Here is a 15,653-nt window from a genome sequence, read left to right as displayed (position 1 = left end):
GACAAGGATGGAACTGCATCACGGAAGCCTAGAACCAAGACATCGACATCATCCCCCATCCCTAGTTACTATGGCTCACTTAAACCAGCTTAGTCCCATAGCAGGAACCATAGCTTTGGACTCATCACTGTGGCTGAGGAGGAGATGCTATAATAGTCCAAGTGTAAACGTCCCACAGGGAGGGAGTTAGGGCATAAGTACAAAGTCTTTGGGAGAACTGCTCAGGGGCAGACAGAAACCCCAAGCTGTGTCTACTGAATGAAGCTGTATTTATAGAATTTCAGGCATTTTCCGACTCATAAAACAGGTGTTATGGTTGCTTTGCATATGTGATGAGGAAGGGGGTTGGGGGAGTGGGGAAGACAGATTATCTACTACTGGCTGATTCAGCACCTAAACTGCACCATGGAAAGATCTATCGCCTTTGCAGGCTGTATTAGTCAACTCCACCTGCCATAACAAAATACCATAGACTGGGTGGCTGTAACAATAGACATTTATTTTCTCATAGTTCTGGAGGCTGGAAGTCTGACATAGGGTGTTAACATGGTTGGATTCTGGTGAGAACTCTCTTCTGGTCTGCAGATGGTCATCTTCTTGCTATGTCTTCACACGGTAGAAAGAGCTTCCTTGCTCTTTGATATCTCTTCAAATAAGAACACTTATCCTATCTGATCAGGGTCCCCTCCTGAGAACCTCATTTAATCTTAATTACTAAATATTTACATGAATGTGAAAATAAAGGCTAATATGCCTTTAAGCAAGTACCTAGATGCTGATCTTCTTTTAGTTTCAGCTAAAAAAACTAAAAATAAAATCTGTAAGAAATAGCAACTTTTAAAATTTGGATACTTTAAAGTCATCTTAATTAAGTCATGCTTAAAATCATCTCCACAACTTTCCTCATGTTGTAAAATAGCATTTGCCCTCCCAAAGCAATGGTTTGGGATATATATACTTTACTGCAATAAAGTATTTTTCATTCATACCCCAGTGATTTGGAACTTGGGATAACTGACAGAAATTTGTGTACCTTCCTTAATCCTTTCTTCTGTACACAAATCAATAGCAAAAAATAATTTTGCAGGAAATAGGAACTGCAAAAAGTTATTTAATAGAAAATAGGAGCTTCAGATCACAAACTATTTTCAAGATCCTTCAAGCATCTCCGGAATGCTTTTCTGAAAAAAATAATCAATACCATTGTCCTCCAAAAAAAGTATGCTGGATATACATATGAAATTGCTAGACCTTGAGAATACTAAGATGCAGTCCATGATCTCAAAACTAGCCAAGAGACACATTATGCATATGTAAGTGATAAATTCTTTAAATGTATCAATGGGAGTTTAACTGTAGTTGAAACAGTCTGGAAAGAATTCCTAGAGAAGGTTGAAATTGAGTCAGGATTTTACAGGACCTAGATAAATTGGTAAAGGAGGGAAAGGTGATTGAAATTGTTCTCATCTGTTCCATAAAACAGATCTCTAAAGCATTACTGGGCAACATATTATTAGTCCAGCATTAATTGCTAAATGTTCTTGAGAACAATAAAAGTCTATAATTCAATTCTAGATTGAAATAGTCTATAATTCAGTTGTTTCACTAATTCAGACTATCCTTCAAGTAGTCTTACCATGTATATTTATTTATTTTTATTGAAAACACAAATATTAAAGAAAAATTTTAAATAAATTAAAAACCATTCTGTATCCCCCCACACTGATCAATGATTTTGTTTTGTATATTACCTTCCACATGCACAAAGATTTTACGAAGTCACAATCGTAGTGGGCATACTATTGTGCTTATTTACTTACCATATCACAGACACATCCATGTTTGTACATATTCTTCCAAATAATTATTTTAACGGCAGTATAATACCTCACTATTTTCATTAGCCCACTTTCTTCACTGACATATAGACTTTTTCCAATTTTTTGCTATTATAAATAATGTAGATACAAACATCTTCATGCATTTACCTTTTTTTTTGTATCATTCTTTAGGTTAAAAATGTAGGAGTAGAATTTATGGGGCAAAGGATAGGGCCATTTTTAGAGCTCTTGCTATGTAGTACACCTACATACAGCATTCCCAAAAGGTTGTATTTACTTAAAATGCCATCTGAAATGAATGCATTAAACAATCTCTTCCTAAAATTTTTTTTTAAAGATCAGAAGTGTTAGTAGTTTTAAACTGCAGTATTTAAAGTTAAAAATAATTATTGGCTCCTTTTTTAAAAAGTGCAGAATAGATGGTTTCACAGATAACTAAAAGTTTAGATGAGTCAACTTAAGCAATGCTTCCCAACTTTTCTCAAGTCATGATGAACATGGAAAGTAGTATGTAGGCATACTGGGGAAAATGGGCAAAGTTGTTTCTGGCCTAGAGGCTCCAGCCACCCAGGCTACCTTTGGCGGATTGGGGATCTGTATCTAGGCATATCTATGACCTGCAGTGCCAGTGTGCATGGGTCAGGGATGTCTAATCATGGAGAAGTGGCGTGACTCAAGTCACAAAATCTAGTTAGTGGCAGAACTGGGAAATGAAGGCAAATTTCTTGTCAATGTAATTTTCTACTATATCACAACTGTTGTACATGCTTTTTGGTTCTAAAATTCAATTTTATAGGCAGACATTTATCTATACTTAATACAGAGGATTTTCTAACATGCTTAAAGACATCTAAACAAGCAATTTACATCAAAGATGAAAACTAAAAATAGCATCAACAAATGTTTGACTATTTTCTATACAATTTTTCAGACTTGCCATCCTTTTAAATTTAGTTTGTAAACTCTTTGAACAGTAATAATCTTTGCATACTATTTTGCATACCTCTGGTAGTCAGTAAATAAAGAATAACAATAAATTATACACACTACAAAGAAAAAAAACTATACTTAAGTCCACATTCTAAATAATTCTAAAGGTGAAAAAAATGTTGTGTTGATGTTGTAGAGGTAGAGATGATACCCTCTTTAAATTTCAAATTCCTACTAGCTAAATGGAACCTTAGTATACACTATTACATTACAGACTCGTAAAAGACATTTCATTCCATAGAATGATTTTGACCTATACCCAGTGTTGATGCTACCAGGAGGAAAAGATTTACTACAAAGGCATTTGACCTTTTACCAACTGTCAAATATTCCATATTACTTTTGAAAAGCAGGGTTTAGAACAGTTAATCCCACTGATTCAACTGTATGTATACATAAGATTTTTCTTGACCATAAATCACTGGACTCAGGAGTAGAATAGGGTTAGGAATTAAAATTTACCCATCTCCTGTGATGTGCCAGACAATAACAAGTAAGAGACTCCACACCCTGTGCTTTTTTTTTTTTAACTACACCCCAAAATAGTGATTACTTGGTCATTTCTCAGATTCAATCAGACATTATACACACAAACACATCCATGCGACCGCATCGCACTTGGAAGATTACCTACTATTTCCCACTTATTAAGATCTGGGTCATATTTCTCAATGCTCTGAAGATACGTTCCCTTTGAGTAGGAGTACCCTCCAGTGACATAAATACATCCATTCATGATGACAGCACCGCACTCCATCCTCCTCTCCATCATGGGAGCTATTTCTCGCCATTCATTTTGTTCAGGGTCATAGCATTCTGTGATTGTAGTTTGTCCACCGACTAGATAGAGCTTATTTTCAAATGGAACTGAGCACAATCCATATTCTTTTAAAAAGGAAAAAGAAAAGAACAAATTTTTATTAGGATAACCAAAGAGTTACCATAGTGTGGTGATGTAATAAACCTTTACAATTTAGCACACAAAAATATAGATGTGACATTTTAATTCTGGCTCACTAGTGCAACACTGAGGCTTAAAATCTACCTCCTATCACCTGATTCAGATTACCTGTTCCTTCCACACTGCCATTATCCCTCAGTTCATCCTTAAGCTGGCTCTGCAGGATGCCAGGGAGGAATTCTTCCCTCGGACCACCACCCTTTTATGTGATACCTATCTGTAAAAGATGGCAGCAGCACAGTCCTTACAAGAAGACACACTATGTAAGTGGTGTACGTTCCTCCAGGTCTTGGCAGCTATCCCTGTAACAAGTAGCAGGCAATCGATAGTGTCTGCTCTCACAGGTGCCATCCAGAAGGGCCTTGCTTGCTTCTCTCAAACTGCTGGTCTAGTTAGGAACACAAGAAGCTAGAGAAACACACACCCAGGTTAGTGGGGCACTACAGTCTTTCACCCTCAGCGGTGTGAAAGGTGTCCCCAGGCAGAGGGCTGCTGTGTGGGATCTGGGTCCTGGGCTGAGAGTCTGCCTCTAGGGGGTCCCCCTCCTACACTGTTCCAGTGTTTCCCATTTTATTTATCTCCCCCTCCACACCCAAACTTGCTGGCTCTGTACAGCACCAGGATCTTTCACAACTCCACTTCCTCTCTTTCTTCCCAAGGCTGCGACAAGGGGGATGTTGGTGCGACACCCAGGGTGCAAAATGTAGGGAGGCATAGCTCTCTGAGTCACTCTGAGTGGCTCCTTAAATTCTGTGCCTCAAGCATCTCTCTTGCCTCATCCTGGTCCCAGCCTGTTTCTTCCACGCCCCCACTTTTAACATCACTCCTAGCCTGTTAGTTAATTCTCTGGGAATATCAGCCATAAAATTACACTTACTTACTTTTAGCTGCAGCCCTGAAGGAGGAGGAGGATTTGTCAGTGGCACTTACATTAAAGAAAATAAATAAAGATTTAGCTTGCCATCACTGAACTGTCCCTTCTGCCTGGAAGTCTCTTCTTTCCCTAGTTCTTTGTACACCTGCATCCTTCTTGTCACTCAGGTTTATCTTACTGTCCCTTCCTCAAAGGGCCTTCCCTGGCTATCCAGTCAGGCATCTCTGCCACATCACCCTATTTTAACTCTCTCTGTAGCATTTCTAATTATCTGGTATGTTTCTTGTTGATTGTTTTTCTCCCCCTCCCAGCAGCCAGGAACTGTGTCCTTCCCACTACTCCATTGCTATTTGGAGGATGGCATGTGTCTGGCACCTTGTAAGGACTCAATAAATGTTTGTTGGATCAATGAATAAACTGTACTTTGTACTCTCTTGTGCGCCAATGTGTGCCTACACTATCGTGTAGAAAAAAAGCTTATAAGTAAGCCCCTCTTCAGAAAGAATATGCTCAGAAATGTGATTTCTTCTTTAAGAATGGAGGATAACTTCTTACAAATACAGTTCTTGCTACCTAGGTTTTGAAAGCTAAGGAAAGTCGCAGAAGATGGACATTTTTTGCTTTGACTCCACATACTGTTCTCAAGTTTCTGACATTCAAGAAAATAAGAATTCTCTTAGCTCTTAAAAACTCATTTGTTACTTTCTATTTATAATAATGTAGAATTTTCATAGGATTTAGTTGTTTCAAGTACTTGTAAAAATTGTTTATATATGTTCTATGAATCAGTCCCATCAATGGTTATTGTGAAAATTAATGATGGTTCAAAAATTTTACCAGTTGGTATAAGTGGATGCAACAATGAGCTTACTAGGCTTTTCTTAAGTTATTCAAAGTTTACAAGAAATCTTCAATTTGTGATTCCTTTTTTTTTGCAGCTGGCTGGTACGGGGAAATGAATCCTTGACCTTAGGGTGATAACACTATGCTCTAACCAACTGAGTGAACCAGCCAGTCTCTCAATTTGTGATTCTTATGTTAAAACAGGCATTTCACTCTTCATATGGCAATAAAAATGTTTACAATAAAGTGATTCCTCATATTTCTTCCTCCGTTACCTAAATAAACACAATGTTCTCTTATTGTTGATGACAACTTTTCCCTTCAGAGCTATAACTGCTTTTTTTCTTGTCAGTTAACTCCTCTAAGCTACTGAGGCTGCGGGACTGTGTCTTCCTTAATTGTGCTCCTAGCACTGCGTACACAGCACATAGGAAGCACACAGTAGATACCTATCAGACAAACGAAGAAATGAAGAAAATTCCAGATCAGCATGGGAATAACACCATCTGTCACGGCTCAAAGAGTTTACACACAAATATTAAACATAAATACATGGCAGTCTGTACTCATTGTTACAAGAGTGATATGAACAAAGCAATTGAGGGATTCAGAGACAACCACAATATCCATTTGATTGATTTAATCTTTTTTCCTAAGATTTTCCTCATTGAAAGGACCTGTAAAGTTTACGTAGTTTAACTTCCTTATTTTACTGGACAGTAAGGCCCAAGTACATAAGCCACTTGCCCAAGGTTAGGCAAGTAAACACAGTTTCAACAGCACTTGTTTGTATAGAATTTACCAAAGATTGTCCTGGGTTCCCCTTATGTGTATTTGCTATTAGATTCTGAGCTCCTGTGGCAGTCCTGAGACTCGCACTTAACCATTTCTGTGTCTTACCTAATGACTAGAATACTACCTTTCCCATTGTAGGGTCTCAATAAACACTGAATTTAATGAAATTATAGTCCCATGTTTTTCAATTAAACAAAGCTATCCCATTAAAGAGATTAAGATAAAAGATAGCATATCACCTTTTAAAAATAACAGTAGTCATTTTTCTAGTTCTAAGCTATATCTATGTAAAGTAGAGTCAAGGCTGACATTTTACATTGCTTTGGAGGTGCTGCTAAAGTGCATGAGAATCACACCTTGCTGTAATTCAGTGGATGCAGATGCAAAGGCCTTCAAGAGCTTAAGAAGATAATAGACTAGCTGAGTGAAAGAGGCCAGGAGTAAGAAATACAACCACACAATAAAAATTTTTTTTAAATTTAAAAAAATTCAAAAAAAGAAAAACAACAGCACAGGCCACCTATGTCTGATGTGATGAGAAAGCCTCATCTAATGGGAACAGCTACTACTCAGCTCCAGTGACTGCTGCCAGGACAGAATACGGTCCAAGGCTGCCAGATCCTCAAATTTTTCTGAAGGCCAGAAATCATGATTTTTATCTGAAATCTTCTGAATCTTAAATATTGGTAAGAAGCCAGTTCAGAAATAATTTAAGCACTGTGAACACCAAACAGAACATATCATGCAAGGTGCTAATTTGATATCTGTTTTTTACATTTTGTCAGGAAAAAGTTCAATGTAAATCAAAACTTTACAAGTGGAATTATATATTCATATTCATTTATACTGTAATTTAATATTTATTTTGGATGAGTTTTCAATTTGCCATGGCTTTTAAAGCTTTGGCTTAAGTCACACTGCCTTTTAGACACTTTTTCAAGTAGTTAAGCTACATGCACCTTAAGTGTGTTATAGGACACTTATTTTTAAGGGGACCACTTTATGAAATATATATTAAACATATAAATGTAAGTAACTGCCTTCTAATTTGTTAATCTGACCTTTCATGTACTGGATTTTCTTTGTGAAGATAAGTCTGTCCACAAAATAGGCAGAGAAATATTTAATTCATAAGGTTAACATGAGGTTCAAATGACATACTTGCAAAATTGTTAATAGCATGGGCTATAAGCCAGACTGCCTGGGTTTGCACCTCACCTCTAACAAGCACTAGCTGGCTGACCCTGGCCAATTTATTTAATTTTGCTGAACCTCAGTGGTCTGTAAAATAAGATAATTCTACCTAGATCACAGGATTATCGTGAGGTTTATTTATTTATTTTGTTTGGTGGGTGGCCGGTACAGGGATCAGAAACCTTGTCCTTTGTATTATAATACCACGCCCTAACCAAGTGAGCTAACCAGCCAGCCAAAGATTAACACGTGTAAAATTATTGGTACAGTTAGTGCCTGGCACATATATACTGAATAAACACTAGTGATTACTCAATATGAACTGTTATTATTACTTTCCAGTATAACTTCATTGGTTACAACTGAAAGTGGTAAGAATCTGGGATGACACATTTAGACAACTAGGAGACAGAAGTCTATCCACTTCATGATGTCTTCAGAGCCAGGGCAGCCTGTGGCATACAGAGATGCAGCACCAGATTCAGGTATGCTCCTCCTGAACCGTGAGATGAGACAGATGATGTGTCGGGTAGAAGAAGCTGCACTGGTCAAAAGGAGAGTCTGCTCCCTTAAGGACAGGCAGATTGCTTAGTGGTTACAGCACAGGTTATGAAATCAGACTGCCAGAATTTGAACCCTGGTGCACCACTTACAAATTGTGTGACCTTGGGAAAGTTACCTGTCCTTTCTAAGTCTCCATTACCAAGTATGTAAAACAGTGATAAACAATGACTCACAGAGCTGTAGTCAGAATTTAAGGTAATATTACATGGAAAGTGCTTAGCCAATGCCTGACCTATGGTAAGTGCTCATGAAAGCTGGCTATTACTGTTACTAAGATGTCTCAAGCTTATGAATTTCAATTACCCTCTCCAGTGACCCACATGCAAACTTGATGCTCTATGGAAAATGATTCAAAGTAATATGGTGATATGATACAAATCTTTCCTAATTAAAAAACTTAAACATATGGCATAAGTGTAACAGGCTAAAACTTACACTTCTGCCTGAGTACTTCACACAAAGACAAGTCAAAGAACAAAAGACATCATAGAAGGCAGGCCATTCTTTATGACAACACATCCCCTTTATGACTGTTAAGGGAAGGTCAACATAGGATTCTGCACATCACAGGAGTGCTTACTAGCAACTGAAACCCAGAAAGAACATGCTTCTGAAAAAGGAAACAATCTCCTGCTGAACTTCAATCACCAGGCATGCTCCCTGACTATTTGACAGACAGACTAATGCTTTTTAACAGTCCATAAAAACTGTGTCACATAATGCAAGTGGTAAATGAAAGAAAGCACACTACAAAGGAAAAGGAAACACAAGAAAGAACCTAAGTGAAAAAAATTTAAAAAGAAACTACCACTTTTAATAACAGGCTTAAAAGGTAAAGACGTAAGGGAAAATATTTGCAGACATGGACTAACTGAAGTCTAATCACGATTATCGTCAGATGGAGATGACTATTTTGAGCCTTTTCTTGATACCTATGTATATAGTCTACTATAAAATAAGTACTTTCTATTTCCAGCCCATTTTTAGCCATCCCTTATGCTGATAAACTGCATCATGACATGTACTATTTGAGACAGTATTTTGTTACCTGGATGTGGACTGGAGGTGATGAGGCTCCATTCATTGATATCTGAATTGTAGCTTTGGACCTTGTCATAAGTGCAGCTTCCTCTGTAGCCACAGTGGCCACCAATGACGTAGATAACTTCATGTAAGACACAGGCAGTAGCATTTCCCACACCTGTGTATTAATTAAAATCACATCTTTAGACTGATCTTTCATTCTTTTTGCAATGAATACTGTGCTAAGTTTATTACTGTTTTTGTTATTATTGAAAACAGATGTAAGACATTGTGTTAGGTGCCATGAGGGACAAAAGGAAAAAAAAAAAAAAAGCTCCTTGTGCTCTTTTAAGAGAGGGTGAGACATGCACACAAATAATTACAACAGAAGGTATAGAATGAAAGAAGTACCATAAAAAAGGGACAAATGAACTACCATGAATGGTCAGAGCAGAAGAGATTGCTTTTGACCAACAAAATTGCAGCAGGAAGTAGCAGAATTTGATGTGGGCCTTGATAAGTAAGACTTTGGCAGGTAAAGGTGAGAGGAGGCCATTCTAAGCAGAGGGAGAGGTCAGTGCAGAGGCTTATTAGACAATGTCAACTAGCCCAGTTTGACCAGGTGACCAGGTGGCACATTAGGGGTTGTTGCATGGGAATTAAAGCCAGCACGGTAAGTTGAAGCCACAGGACAAAGGATCCTGATGCCCAACTAAGAATCTGGATTTAATTCCACAGGATTTTTAAGGTTTCTAAACAGAGGAGGGAAAAGACTAAAAAGGAAGAAGGCCAGGAGTGAGAAAGAGCTACGTTCTGGCCCAAGAGAGAAATGTGGACGGAAGGTGCCTTGGATTAAGTGTCCCCCCCAAAAACTTGACCCCCACTGTGACAGTGTTAAGAGAGTGGGAAATCCTATTATGGTAATTGAAAGGTGGGGCCTTGAAGAGGTGATTAGATTCTGATGACCACGCCCTAATGGGCGTGGTTATGGGCATGGTTCTAGGGCTTTAAAAGGAGAACACATGAGAGTCTCTCTCTCTGCTCCACCATCTTCCGCCTAGAGACCCCTCCATTGCTGTAAAGCCACCACCAAAGAAACCCTGACCAGATGTGTTCCCTGGACTTTGGACCTCCCAGCCTCTGAAACTGTAAGCAATAAATTTTGTTTTCTTATAAACTGCTATAAGCAACAGAAATGGACTAGGCCTTGAGAAATGCCTGAGTCACAGACAAACGAGAATGATTCTGAGGTCCTGAGCTGAGAAAACTGGGAAACACTGATGCTACAGAAAAGTGAGAAGGAGGAGAAAATGGGTTCAGTGCGAAGATGAAGAAAGGAAGAAAGATGATGGGGGCTCATTTTAGTTGAAAATGTGTGTTTAGTCTCCACCAACTTTTACTGAGTACTGTCATGTGCTGGGTGCAGTAGAATCTCCTCATTCATTTCTACTCCAAAATGAAAGTGAGTTTATAAGCAGGGAAGTTATGATTAAAAAAAAAAAAGGCAAGAGTTCCTAAATGGCCAAGTGTTTATTTCTTCTCCGTATGACACATTCCTAAAACAAAAAAGGAAATAAATTTGAAATTTGACACTACCCTAATTAAGCCCTCATGACCAAGGAAAGTTGCTAGTTCACTCCCTCTCTAAAAAATAAAAGAAACTGAGAAAAATGTTATCCTTTCTACAGAAAAATGGGAAAGTGAAAGTTTAGTGTGAGTCCGCCCATCAGAACCAGTGCTAGTCAAAACTACACATAACTGGCAAAGTGTTACCTTCGCCGGAATGACTAGATATATATAAGAAACAAAGCTCTAAGTTAAAAGTATAAAACTGGAATTTCAGACCCAGCCTGTAGGTGGAGAACTTTGGGGTCTGAGGATCTCACATTGCATACAAGGACAAGCAAGGCAAGAACACATATGAGCGGTCTCCAAAAAGCTCACAGAAAGATCTGCATCATTTTTTAATTCTATTTTTCCACAAACTTTTGGAAATATAGCTTTCTTTCACAATGGATACACCACTGCAGTATTTTCTTTTCAGCAAGCAGTTTCAAATGTAGTTCTAAAAAATTTCAGTAAAGTAATAAACTTCCATCCTCAAAGAAATATACTCTAAACTATAAAGCCACTGAAACTGTTATCTCATCGTTAACATTAGCAGAAATGTATACAGGTTTACAATAGCTACTAAAATATTTGAACTTCCCTCGTTTCTTTTGTAGGAGAAGAATCAGGACATTCAGAACTATCCTGGAATTCGTTAGTGGTGGTCAAGTTCAGGCAAAGCCAAAAGCCAGAGCAGCGACAGCAACAAGCTTTAAGTTACCTCCTTCCTTCCTACCCACTACATTGTTGAACCTGTGGGTGTGCGTGAGAGTGGTCATGATTTAAAAAGGAAGATATTCCTGCCCTATCAGGGCTGACATGTTCTTCTAGAATGATGTTCGTGACAATCATGTCTAACATTTACTGAGCACTTACTCTGTGTCAGATACTGTTCTAAGTGCTTCACAAGCATAAATTCAATTTAGACCTCTCAACGATCCTAAGCTAGATAACGTCATCCCCATTGTACAGCTGGCAAAATGGGGCACAGGGAGATTAAACAATTTGCCTAAGCTCACCAGCAAGTAAGTGGGAAGTCGGGATTTGGACCCAGGCAGTTTAGCTTCAGAGGCAGTGTGCCTGATCACAAGACCATTCTGCCTCTCAGGCTTCCTGCGAGTCAGCCAAGGATCACATCAGGTCATATTTCCAGACCAGGTCAAATTCCCACACTCTCACTAGCGTTAAAAAAGAAACAGAAGGGCTTGGGAAGAAACATGTGGAACAAAATGACACAAACTTGGTAACAACCTACCAGTTGTTTTTGTACAACTCCCCCGCTCTGATGAATAAATGTAATGAAATAAGATTCCGGTTTAACTTTTTTCTCCAGTGGGAGGAGGGAAGGAGAGCAAGGCTAATATATCACCAAACGTCAAAAAATACTGTGCCTATCAGACAGATATTGAGACCCTGTACTGTGCCTGGTTGGGCCACGTAAGAGAGGGTATGGTGTCTGCTCTTCTCCTTTACTCTGTGAGACAAAGCAAATTACAAAAAGCAGAAGTTGTTTCTAGTTCTTGAGAGACTTTGTTATGTCCTATAGTGACCAAACTTTCCAAGGTTTCAATGAAGGACCTCCTGAGAGATGGTTAGCATATTTTGAGAGGGAAAAAGTTGAATATTTAAAAGCAAAACTGAAAAGGGTTCAATTCCAATAGCAAGCAAAAAAAAAAATCAAACACGAACTAATAAAACTATCCAGATTTATCTCTTCATTTATTCTCTGACTTACATATAAATTCTTAAGACTTGAAGCAAGAGCTAGAGTAAGATCTAGGGTAAGGATGTAAAGTAGAAAGAATTATACTGTTTTCTTATATAAACGATATTTCTCTTGTAGCCTGAGTAGCATACCCTAATCACGTAATTCTCAGACAGGCTGGGAACCCTGCTATGCTATGTTTCTACCCAGAACATTCTGTACAACATTATTTATGTAATCCACTGTAGTTCCTAGATAGCATCCCAAAGTGATAAATTCTTTTTAAAGTTACTTGCAAGAGAAGTGAAACCACTGGCCTAAACTCAGACATCTAAAAAATACAGAATAAACATAATCTGCACTCACCTTTAATCATGTTTGCAATAGGAATCCATTTCTCTTTCAATGGATCATAGAACTCGGCCTCTTCTGCCGGAGCCCCTTTTCTGTAACCACCTAAAGCATAGACACAGCCACCCAAGGTGACCGCACAGTGGTAATACCTGGCATTGAGCATTGGCAAACCTTCTGTCCATTCATCACTTTCACTGTTATAGATCCACACTGTATCAAGAGCTTCTATGTTATCTGTCCTGTAGCCCCCCGTTACATATATATTGGGTCCTAAACATGTAACACCGTAGCTCTCCCTGGCATAATCTGGTATTTCTGCTCCCTGAATCCAAACATTTGTCAAAGGGTCCCATACATGAACTTCTGATAAAGGATGCCAATAATAGCCTCCAATGATATACATCGTGGCTGTGGACCTCTGGGATATTTCTTTATGCATGGGATTCAAAGCATTGTATATTAGAGAGCGTATCTTGTTTTCGGTTAGTAAGCAGCTTCTTTGAAGGCCTAAAGCTGTTTTTAAATACACTGGATCTACATCTATGTTGATATAACTTAGTAGATTACATAGGCATTCAATTCGATTTTCTACATCATGAGCAGTCCACTTAATAACTGGCTCTATGATAGCTTCTTCTTTCCATATACTGAGATTCTTTCTGGACAAGATAAAGAGAAACTTTTCAAGGCTGATTTCTAGAAATTCTTCTTGCTGCCATACTTCCTTGAACCTGGAACATAGAATTCTTCGAGATTCCTTCTCTAGTTCCGGACATACATGGAATTCTGCAAAGGAGTGCATTCCAATACAATTATCAATATCCAGATGCCTTACCAAAAACTGCTCACAAGCCTTCTTTACTGAAAGGAACTGTAGCAGATCTGCTGCCTCAAGTAGACTTTGAACATTTCTTTTAGTTATTTCAATTTGGGAAGTGTACGCATAATTTACAAGGCCTTCCAGAATATCATGGTGGATGCCAGAAAGTTTTATTTTATTTTTAAATTTTTCTTTCATGTCAGCTGTGAACATTGCCTTAAAATAATTGCTGCAAGCAGCTAAAACAGCTCGGTGACAATGGAAGATTATGCCTGAAGGACACTGAAGGGTAATATCAGTAAATAATCCATCCAAGTAAAATGTTCTGAATGCATCCAGAAAATCCACTGGATGTGTTGAATCCTTGAAAAGATAAATATAATCTTCTTGTCCTTTTAGAGCCATGGCTGCAAGAAATACGAAATAAAGTTTCCAATTTTGCACATTACCCCAAATAATCAATGTTAAATATTCCAATCAATATGATTGATTAGCATCGGATATACTCCAAAACTAGACTAAGTTCAGCATTCTAAGTAACAAACGCAAAATGTGGATGTATTGTTTCATAATTTATATGATGGTCAATTTAAATCCAGGGTAGCTCTGAGCCTGAAATGAGGCCCCTGGATTTTTCAGCTGCTCTTTGAAGAGGAAATACTGATCTGCTACTCCATTCACCTAGTCTCTGCAATCTGTCCTGGGCTGGCATCCGAGAGGAGATTCCACCCTTGGCAAGCCAAGTGTCCCAGGGGTCACCCCACTCGAGGCCGGCCCTTGGCCGTCTCGGCCCCAAGTCAACCTTTTTCTCCATCTCCTTCTCCCTTTCAAATTACATCTTGATGCCAAGAAAGGGATGATCACATACTCGTGTAAGTGGGCAAGAAGAAATCTCAGAAAAGGGAAACCTAATGCCTTTTGCTTAAGGAAGGGGAGAAAGAAAAGCGGCCCGACCCCGGCCGCAGCCCTCCAGCCGGCGCCCCCTCCCCCGAGCCCGCCGCAGGGCTTTCCGCGCGCCAGGGGCCCGCGTTCCCGCCCCGAGAGCGCCCCGCCCCGGGCCCTGGCGCGGGCGCGCGACTCCAGGCCGCCGCGCGCCGCCCTCCGGCCCCGGTGCTCGCGTCCCTCGGCCCGGCCCGGCGCCCGCGCGGCCATTGTCTGCGATCCTCTGCCGCGGGCAGGCTCGGGAGGCGGCGCGGCCTCGCTGCCTCGCTCCCCCGCACCCGGCCCCGCTCGCTCCCGCCGGCTGGCATCGGGCGGCGGGGCGGCCCCGCACCTACCTCCGGCGGCGGCCCCGGGACTCGGTGCTGGCCCGCAGGCTAGCGGCGAGCGGGGGCGGGGGCGCCTCCCGACCCTCTGACCATCTTTGGAAGCGGCGCGGCGGAGGCCGCCTGCTAGTGCAGGGCCAGCCCACAAGCGGCTCCTATTTTGGTGCCCCGGCGGTTCCCCCCGCCTCCGCTCGAACAGCCCCCCGCGCGGCCTGGGCGCGGGGCCACTCGCGGGAACTCCCCCGTCGCCGGGCCGCGCGGCGGGCGGGGCGGGCGGGCGCGCGGCTGCGGCCCCTCCCCGGAGCGTCCCCCCGCAGCAGGTGGGACGGCTTCCCCGAGGAGACGCGCCGGCCGCTGGCTCCTCTGTCCTCGGCTGTCTCTCCCCCAAGCGCGCGCACGCACACACACTCTGGGGGCCTTAAGACCACACAGGGGTGTGCGGGTGTGTATGCGCGCGCGTGTGTGCACTTTTTCCCTCCCTCAGCAGCTCTCACCAGCCCAGGCACTAAAGGTGGGGAGAAATAGAGGGAAAAGTGTGGAGAGGATACAGCAAAACTAAAGGTCCGGGATCGAGGTTGCCTTCGAAACGCCAGAAGTAGCCCCGGTTTTCCCGCAAACGCCATCCCATCCCCAGCAGAGCACAGCCTCTGTGGCTGACTGGCACATCACAGGGTAACCTGGAAACTTTGAGAAAACCTGGGGGCAGCTGGGGCCAAAATGAAGTCCCCATCGTGCTAGGATTCTCTTTGCCGCATTTACAGCACAGTGGCTGGAAGGAGCAGCCACCAGCTTTTCTCGTGACAGCCAGTCTGATCA

General features: G+C 40.9%; 1 protein-coding gene across 1 annotated transcript; it reads right to left on the bottom strand.

Moving 5' to 3' along the window:
• Positions 1–1,627: 1,627 nt before the first annotated feature.
• Positions 1,628–15,093, bottom strand: KLHL23 (kelch like family member 23). Its single transcript, XM_063098146.1, has 4 exons — positions 14,850–15,093; positions 12,765–13,979; positions 9,111–9,263; positions 1,628–3,716 (listed from the first exon to the last, which is right to left on the bottom strand). The coding sequence occupies exons 2-4, from the start codon at positions 13,975–13,977 to the stop codon at positions 3,406–3,408; spliced, it is 1,677 nt and encodes a 558-aa protein (XP_062954216.1). The 5' UTR covers positions 13,978–13,979; positions 14,850–15,093; the 3' UTR covers positions 1,628–3,405.
• Between the last annotated feature and the right edge of the window lie 560 nt (positions 15,094–15,653).

The sequence above is a fragment of the Cynocephalus volans genome, chromosome 1, assembly GCF_027409185.1.
Source record: "Cynocephalus volans isolate mCynVol1 chromosome 1, mCynVol1.pri, whole genome shotgun sequence".
In the NCBI taxonomy this organism is placed as follows: Eukaryota; Metazoa; Chordata; class Mammalia; order Dermoptera; family Cynocephalidae; genus Cynocephalus; species Cynocephalus volans.
The sequence above is the reverse complement of the archived record's forward strand: the minus strand, read 5'-3'. Positions and strand labels throughout refer to the sequence as shown.

Coding starts and splice junctions, on each gene's coding strand:
- KLHL23 (XM_063098146.1), bottom strand. CDS start 13,977: ATGGCTCTAAAAGGACAAGAAGATTATATTTATCTTTTCAAGGATTCA. Junction 9,264..12,764: donor TATTGCAAACATGATTAAAG/GTGAGTGCAGAT, acceptor ATTAATACACAG/GTGTGGGAAATGCTACTGCC. Junction 3,717..9,110: donor CACCTCCAGTCCACATCCAG/GTAACAAAATAC, acceptor CCTTTTTAAAAG/AATATGGATTGTGCTCAGTT.